At 59.5% G+C, this 8855-nt stretch overlaps 1 protein-coding gene across 1 annotated transcript; it reads right to left on the bottom strand.

Annotated features, from left to right (window-relative positions):
• Positions 1 to 420: 420 nt before the first annotated feature.
• Positions 421 to 7150, bottom strand: LOC116539210 (ficolin-2). Its single transcript, XM_032261940.1, has 8 exons — positions 7011 to 7150; positions 5328 to 5441; positions 4597 to 4650; positions 3125 to 3157; positions 2521 to 2648; positions 2000 to 2129; positions 1335 to 1469; positions 421 to 764 (listed from the first exon to the last, which is right to left on the bottom strand). The coding sequence occupies exons 1-8, from the start codon at positions 7090 to 7092 to the stop codon at positions 517 to 519; spliced, it is 924 nt and encodes a 307-aa protein (XP_032117831.1). The 5' UTR covers positions 7093 to 7150; the 3' UTR covers positions 421 to 516.
• Positions 7151 to 8855: the final 1705 nt, after the last annotated feature.

The raw sequence follows: 8855 nt of genomic DNA on the forward strand, positions 1-8855 counted from the left end.
GGCTGGGGGGCCGGGGCAGGCAGGGAGCCTGGGCGGCAGGGGTGCGTAGGCAGGGCTGCAGCTGGGGGGCGAGGGCTGGCCGTTGGACCAACAATGGCATCTCAAGTGCAGGAGAAACTTCCTCTCTGATGCGCCTTCTCAGCCCCCACCATCCAGCTCACAGAGGAGCCCGGGTAACGAGCCCCAGAATGGGTTTATCCTGCCAGGGCCCCCGACCAGGGCTGCCCTCTGAGCCCATCACAGCATCAAAGTCTTGTATTTGTTCTTAAGGAAGGCGCGTGCTGGATAGTCAGAAACACCCTCTTTTCTGCTAAGGAAAGACGGAGGTTTGAGATGAGTTGATGTCGCAAATCTGGAGGGGCCGATGGTGGAAAGAGCAGGACCTGAACCTCTTCCGCAGAGCAAGACAAACGCAATTTGGAATCACAACACGTGTTTCTTTTACGAACCCGAGGGCTGAGCTCCCGACCCCACCCCCACCAGCGTGCGGGGCGTCCTGACCCCGCGCCCACCGGGCTAGGCGGGCCGCAGCTTCATCTCCGACACCCTGTAGCTGTAGTTGTACCCTCTTCCCGACTTCCAGTTGATGCCCTTTGCGAAGCTGTCATGGGCCCCGCCGAGGTAGCGACCATTCAGGTTTGACACGTGGCACGTTTTGTACCACCAGGCTCCCTGGTACATCACGGCACAGCTTTGGGCGTGAAGGTCATTGTCCTGGTCTTTAGTGGAGAAGGACTGGTTGTTGTGGGACGTCAGGGAATCACCTGCTCAGGAGGAAATGTGAGCGTCATTACAGGCAGTAATGTCATAGGCAGAACAAGTCTTTCCACCTGAGGCCTGGCCTGGTGGTCCTCCATGTACGGTTATGTAGGTTGTTCACTGCACAATCCAAGGAGTACAGTCCATGACTTCAGTGAAGACTGCCCTGCTGTTGGCAGTGGCCTTAGAAAATTGCCTTTAGGTCTAGCCCTGCCACCTAATGTGTAGTGTGTTTATTTCATAGAAGGACAGGAGGTAGGATCATCATTCCCTACTCTGGATTCCACCATGGCGGACCCCTTCCAGCCACGCCCCGCAGAGATGTCAGCTGCTGTCACTGTGCATAGGTCCCTGCTCTGCAGACACTTCCTTCCTACTGATGTCCTTGCTGGGGTTTCAGCACCTGCCGCACACTGATGTGTGCCACACGGAGCACAGACGTTAATGTCGCAGGTATAGATGGACAACCCAGGCTCAGAGAGGCGAGGCCTCTTCCACAAGGCAGCCAGGACACACTCTCTACTTCCAAACCCCCCTCAGAGGCCCAGGCCACGCGGCCCGGCACAGACACTCACCCGCACTGCCCTCCACAAAGGCCCCCAGGACCAGCCTGTACTTCTCCGCCTCGCCCGCCATCTGGAAGGATCTGTACGTGGCAAATTGGTGGTTGTCCTCAAAGTCCACCAGGTCTACGCGGAGCTCACTGGTTCCTGCGGGAGGAAGGTTTCAGGATCCCGGCAGAAGGGCCCTCTGCCTCCAGACGCGGGAGCTGGGGAACTGGGGCAGGGGCTGGAAGGAGGTCTGGGTTCCATGGAGGCAGGGCGTGGAGAGCACTGCGGCTTCCCCGGGGCCCGCGCGGCTCTGACCCGCTGGGGGTGCTGAGCCACAGGGTGAGACTCAACTCCCAAATCCTCGAGGCTTAGAGGCAGAATTGGGGTTGGGCCCTAACTCCACTACGGGGCAACTGGGTCCCTCCTTCCCACACTCAGGACCTAAGGTGCCGGTGGGGCCGAGACCAGAAGAGGCTTCAGCCCAGAGCTCCAACCCTCTCCCGTCCCGACGCCGCCAGAGCCAGCGGCAGGGGACACAGCCCTCGGGGGTCCCAGTGCCACCCTGCGTGTGCTCAGGGCCCAAAGCCCTGTGGGCCAAGAGGCGCTTATGTTCCAGGCGGCCCAGGCCTAAGGGGCAGGGGCACCTCCATTCAGGGCCCCCGACCCCCGACCCCCGGCAGCGGCCCTACCCCGGGCGGTCAGGGCGTGGATGTTGTCATTCCCCAGCCAGAACTCCCCCAGCTGACTGCCAAAGCCCTGCTTGTACGCGGCCCAGTCCCGGTAGAAGTCCACGGAGCCGTCCATCCTCCGCTGGAAAACCTGTGGAGGAGCCGGGGGACGGAGCCAGGGGCCAGGTCGACGTTCCACAGCGTGGGGGGACCCGCCCTCCAGAGGAGCAGCACGTGCAGATGGCAGAGCATCACGGCCGGGCCAGCAGCTCGCAGACCCCACGGGAAGATGAAGGAGGAAAGGGGGGCCCGGGAGGGGAGGCAGCAAGCCCCAGGCCGCACAGCAGGAAAACACCGGCCCCTCCCAGCCGCCCCCACGGCCTGGACTTTTACCCACGGGTCACCCCCCATCATCTCTGCCTGTCCCCGTCCAGGGAGATAGAGAACTCCAGAGTGTTCTCCCAGCAGGTGTGCAGCCTGGCCTCTGGGACTCCCAGGCTGGCCGCCCCTGCCCAGGGCCCCTCAGCTCCCCCCACACTCACGGTCCAGCCCCCTCCGTCCGTGTCCATGTCACACAACACGGTCAGGGGCCGGCAGTCGGGCAGGTAGACGGTGTGCCAGCCGCTCAGGAAGTACCCCCGGTCCCGCAGGTCCTTGCAGGTGCGTGGGCCTGGGAAGGGAACCCGGGGAGTGGCTGCAGGACGGGAGCCCTGGGCAGGGCAGGGGCAGTGGGAGGGAGGCCCGGGAGGGAGAAGCAGGGCCACAGGCATCTGTGCGGACAGAGTGGGACTCCGAGGCCTGGACAGGGACATGGCCCTCAGGGCCATGCAGCTGTGTTGGCCACGCCCAGTCTGCCTGACACTCCCACCCCCCGTGTCACCCCCTCCTTCGGCTCCTGGGCACTCGGCCTTCTGGGGTAAAGCAGAAGGTAGAAGAAAATTGCCATGGAAGGCACTGAAGTTGTCTGGACAATACTTGTCACTTTCTTAAATGATTCAGGGACAAGGGAATGGGCACACCGCCTTTGTCTTTTGTTTGTATTTGCCACTTCCTTCTGGCGATAGCATCGTATGACCCTGGACTTCCAGCCAAAGGCAGCCACAGGCCGTGGGTGGAGCGCGGGGGGAGCGTGGGGTGGTCAGTCACCTGTCAGGCACGGCTGGGGCTCCCCAGGTGCTCCTGTTCGTGGGTGAGAGAGGACACACATGTCACAGTTTGGAAATCAGAGCCCTTGAGCCCCCATTGGTCCGCAGATACCGTGTAAAACGTGGAGACCGTTTTCTGGGCCTCTCCAGGAGGAGATGGTGGGGGTCCAGTCAGGGAGTCCCTGAGCCTGCTTCCATGGGCCACATTTTTCTTTCCCTCAAGGGAGGCCCACACTGGCCCCTCCACGACACGCACCCCTTTCGGAGGTCCCCAGGGAAGCAGAGGCCTCCATCCCAGAGACTGTTGAGGCCCCCATGTGCCACCCAGAGGGAGCCTGGATTTTCAGGTCTCTCCGGGGGCCCCAAGGCCTGCAAACAGCCCATCTTGGTAGACGCAGTAGTATGATGGGACAGCGTTGCTTGGGGTCTGGGCGCCAAACTGCGTATTTTACGTTTAGACACAACCCGTGGCTGAGCCTGGTGTGCAGTGAGTGTAGGGGGTGTCTTATTCTGAGTGGGTCCGTGGGTAAGGGTGAGTGAGTAAAGGGAGCTTCCATTTCCTACTGCATCTTTCTCTGATTCTTCAAGGTATTCCTCATGAAAATATGTCGGAAAATTATTTATTTTAAAGCAGAGCATGTCTACAAACGCTGTGCTGAGAGCTGGTTGGTGTGGTTCTCCAGCCCCCCGGGGCCTGCTCCCCACACGTGGTGCTGACTAGAGATACAGCCTTGGGGCGGCGTCAGGAGGAGGGGACCAGACAGGACCTCGTGCCTGGGGGACAGAGGCCAGGGCTGAGTGGGACTGAGAGAGGGGAGCAGACACACCCACCCCACCCTCCCAAGGCCACTTCCACCTTAGAGGGACAGGGTTTCGCCTCAGACACACCCACAGGGCAGATGCTCCAGTACTGAAAACCTTCCCCTACACAAGAACCTCTTCCCCATACAGAGACCCCCACCGAGAACCCCTCCCACACCAAAACTCCCTGCTCCCACCCCAGAAGCTCTCCCCGGTATTGACAGCTCCGCCTGATATTGACAGCTCTCCCTGATATTAATGGCTGTCCCTGATATTGACTGACAGCTCTCCCTGACATTGACAGCTCTCCCCGATATTGACTGCTGTCCCGGTATTGACAGCTCCCCCGGTATTGATGGCTGTCCCCGGTATTGACGGCTCTCCCCGGCACTGATGGCTCTTCCTCCATACTGTTAACACCTCCCCACAACATGCACATTGGAAACCCCTCCCCCGACACACACACCAAGAACCCCTCCCCTGACATTGAGAAGCCATCTCCAACACTGATAACCCCACTTCCCCCAACTGAGAACCCCCACAACATTGAGAACCCCTCCCCTATACTGAGACCCCTGCCCTGGACGGAGCCCTGGAAGCCCTGCGCATATTCCTCTGCAGCCTTGGCTGAAAGGACCTTGCAGCCCCTCCTCACTCTGGTCCCCTCCTTACCCTTGGGCCCAGGTGGTCCTGCCTTCCCAGGGGGTCCAGGGGGTCCAGGTTCTCCTGCAATTTCCAAAGACAAAGCTCCCTTGAGCAAAACTCCCTAGCCAGGACCAAAGGGTCCACCCTGGAGCTGGCGGCTGTAATTTCCAATCATGACCATGACCCTGCTTGCTACGAAGTGACCGAGGCCCCACCTGGGCTTGCCCGTCCTGCACCAGAAGGTTCTAGACCCAGGACCCAGGCCTCACGGGACTCTGCTGTCCACTCAGCGGCCAGGAGCTGAAAATCCAGACACCACGGGGGGAATCCCAGCCCTTTTCTTTTCAGGTGTGAGCACGGAGGGGAATCCCTGGACTCTTTGAGCCTCAGTTTCCTCATCTGAGGCAGGCGGAGAAGAGTTTGTGGCCTCAGGGCTCAGGTGAGAAGGTGGAGGGACATAGAACTTAGAAGTTGTGCCAGTGACCGAGCAAAGCTGGTGTTGGGTCAAGGACGGGGAGACAGCACTACAGAAGCGTGTCCACATGTGAGCTCATGGATAGTTAAGAAAGACGCTCCCCCATTTCAGAACCCTGCTGGGCCCTGGGAGTCGGCTACGTCCCTGTCTCTAGCAGGGTCCGACCCAGGCTCTCGAGCTAGGTGCCAGAGTGGGGGCGTTGCCCAGCTCAGCATCTAGTTTCAAAAACAGCAAGAGCCAGTGCCCCCGCCATGCCCGGCCTCCCCACCCGGCCCACACATACCTCTCTGTCCATTGGCGCCTGCCTCTCCCTTTGGCCCTGGGGACCCCGGCAGCCCCGGGCAGCCTCGGAGAATGGTGAGCTTGTCAGAGCCCTCCACGCCCACCACCTTCACCTCTGCAGAGAAACACAGATGGCCACTCAGTGTCACCTGGGCCTGAATACTCCACTGAGCCACAGACACACCACTCAACCGAAAGGCACCTGCCACCTTGGTGACATCAGGAGTGGGCAGATGGCTGCAGCCACAGCCACCTCCCTCCGTTGAGTGTTCCTGCTCGGGTGAGCTCTTGGTCCGTCCTTACCTCCTGAGCACTGGTCAGGCAGGAAGGAGATGCGGGGCAGAAACCAGGCCTTGGAGCCCACCCTGCCTGAGGGGAAGCCTTACTTCCTCAGCACTGTGTGCCCTGAAACAAGTCCCTTGACCCCTCTGAGCCTCTGTTCCCTGGCCTACTGAGAGCGCAGGTTCGTTTCGGCTCCTACCATTTAGGATAGCCTCGTCATCTCAGCCGCTCCCATCTGTTGTACCATGGTCATCAATATCAGGTGAGAAGGACACCGGGAGAGAGGCTACCAACGTGACTCCTACGCCCAATCTTGTGAGCAGAGCTGAGAGTGGATGGGCTCCTTTGGGTCAACCGTGTCCCTCCACAGCGGGAGGCGTCCTTCAAGGACACAGAACTAGCTGGTGCAAAACTAGAGCTGGAAGGCAGCTTCGTCGTTTTCAATTAGGTATCTCCAATTCAAGTTAGATGGTGTGTTATAAAAATTACACGTGCTGTTATTTGACCATTTAGAAGCTCCAGAAGTGTTTAAGGAGGAGAATAATGCTGTCCTAACTCCACCACTCCACAGTGAGCCACTAGGAGCTTCCAAGTGACCCTGCTGTCCCTGGCCTGTCACCCTCCAGGATCACTCCTGGAATGCAGTGCTGGTCGCAGCACCCCTGAGCTCCGGAAGCCCCGGCTCTGCTGCGGATAGAGCCGTGTCTCCTCCTGAGCACTGCAGACATCCCAACAGGAGTCTCTGCAGGCATTGAAAACATCACAAACTCCTGATCCTCCGTCAGGTAGACGGAGTCAGGACCTGATTCCAGGGGCCGCATGTTCAACCTGCCCTCCCATACTTTGGAACCCGTGGTTGGGCACCCAAGTATCCTCTTGGGAGCCCCAAAGGAGGTCCAGAACTGGCGGGGACAGTGCCACTCCTATGGTGCCACGTCAGGGACACCATGGGAACCGCCACCTTCAGAGCCCAATAGTTCCTGGATGGAAACGTCCCACAGTGCTGGGTGCCCATTCCTGCTGACGCTCTGTCTCCCGGTGATGGCGGTCATGGTGGAACACCTGACCGCTGCCTGCCCAGCTGGCGCCACAAGCCCCACCTCCCCTCACAACACCACGACCGCGCCTTTTACGCTTAGAGGACATGTGGCCCGGGGAGGCTGGAAACCTGCACGGTTTCGGTGACGGGCGGGCAGGCAGAGGACACCCCATCTCCGAGACACCGCATGCATTCAGGGTCTCTGCGTCTGCTCACACAGACGACATGTGCGGAGCTGCTGTCTCGATAGGTGGCACACCACATGGCCTGGGGCAAGGCCTGGAAGCCAGGAAGCTGCCAGTCATGAAGCTGCCAGCTTTTGGGGATGAGAAGTTTCCAAGAGGAGGTCCTGAAGTGACTCACCTGGACAGGTTTCTGCCGCCTGGACAGCCCAGGACATGCCCAGGAGGGTGAGCAGCAGGGTGGCAGGGCCCGGGACCCCCATAGCTCTGTCCAGCTCCTTCTCTCCTGGTCTTTGCTTCAAGAGGTCCCTGACCTCTTATAGGGCTGGAGAGGCCAGCCTCCCTCAGACTCCAATTTCTCATCTTCCGAGTGACAGCCGCTTCCTCTCCGCCGGCTTGGTGACGCCAGCAGGAGGTACGGGGTCATCTCCAGGGCTGCTCCTTCCACCCTCCCCTTGGGGATCCCATGGCATCTCTCATCCCTGCAGGGGACGGTCTATTCCCAGGGAACAGGCTGACTCGCTTGTGGCCTTGCACAAAGCCCAGGCCCATCCGCCCACCTTTGTTCAGCGGTGAGCAGATGACACCAGGAGCTGAGGACGGGAACAAGGAAGGGTTTGCTAAAGACGTTCTGCTTCAAAGAGTTCTCTCTCCCTTGCCCGAATCCCTGGAGTCCTCACGGCCAGAGCTGGCCATTGGCCACTGGGGTGGACCTTACACAGCAACCCTCACCATGTCGTGAGCGGACTTGGGACGCTCCCCAGGAGCCTTGGAAACTGCCACTGGGCGGTCCAGGCAGGATGTCAGGGCCAGAAGGAGAGGAAAATGCATGTGTGTCCACCGATTCCTGGGGAAGTGTGTAGAGCTAGGTTTCCCACTTCAGTGGCACACAAACGTGAGGGCAGGGAGACAGGGTGAGGAGCCTGGGGGACTAAGATGCCGGTGCACGTCTGAGGGGGAGGCCTTGAGGGGCTGAGCCTTTTGGGAGGGTGACAGTAGGCGCATTTCACTCCTAGGGCCCAGGGGAGCCCCTGAGCCTGAGGCCAGGCATCCCACCTGCAGGCCGCTGTGGTCTTCAGTGACAATCCCTGGAGCAGAACTCTGGCCTTAGAGCCCACCCTGCCTGAGGGGAAGCCTTACTTCCTCAGCACTGTGTGTCCTAAAACAAGTCCCTTGGCCCCTCTGAGCCTGTGTTCCCTTGCCTACTGAGGGCGCAGGTTCATTTCAGCTCCTACCATTTAGGATAGCGTCATCATCTCGGCTGTTCCCATCTGTCGTACCATGGTCATCAATATCAGGTGAGAAGGACTCGGGGAGAGAGGCTACCAACGCGACTCATACGCCTGATCCTGGGAGCAGAGCTCCCAAAGGCGCACTCTCACCCAGGGAGGAGCCGGCCCAGAGGCACACTGTCACCTGGGACTGAGCCAGGTTAGAGACAGAGACAGTAGCAGGTGGGGCCCCAGACCCCGTATACCTAGGACCCCCCAGAGACAAAATCAGCGCCACACCTGCACTACCACTGCCGCACCCCACCTGCTGCCATTGGGATGCTGGGGTGCCTCCTTCCTTAGCAAGATCAGTAGAAGGACTTTTAACTGTGACCCCAGCCCAGGAAAACCACGCAAAGAACTAAATTCCACTGGATATTCCTTCGATGCCCATGGAGATGCGTGGTCCTGAGACTATGACAAGTCAAGACCCCCCTGGGGTCTGTGGTGTTGAGGGCTGTGCTGGATGTGGTCCAGGAATGAGCCTGGGGAAGACACGGGCTCCACGGAGGTGCAGGAATGGAACCTAAGAAGATGGCTTGGGGGCATCTTCCCCCAAGTCCTGAAGTCACCTGCAGAGGTGCCAGGTCCCCAGAGCTGCCCAGTGAAACCCCAGCAGCCAAAATTCCGGGTCCTTGGACAAGTTCCTTAAGTGCATTCTATTTGTCCTTCTTAATAGGAGCATCTTTCAAACCTGGGTGACTTAGAATTAAGTCTAGAAGGCTTTAAAATCTCAAAGACATTATATTAATATT

This window comes from Sapajus apella, unplaced genomic scaffold (assembly GCF_009761245.1).
Source record: "Sapajus apella isolate SASKATOON/1434 unplaced genomic scaffold, GSC_monkey_1.0 scaffold126, whole genome shotgun sequence".
NCBI lineage: Eukaryota > Metazoa > Chordata > Mammalia > Primates > Cebidae > Sapajus > Sapajus apella.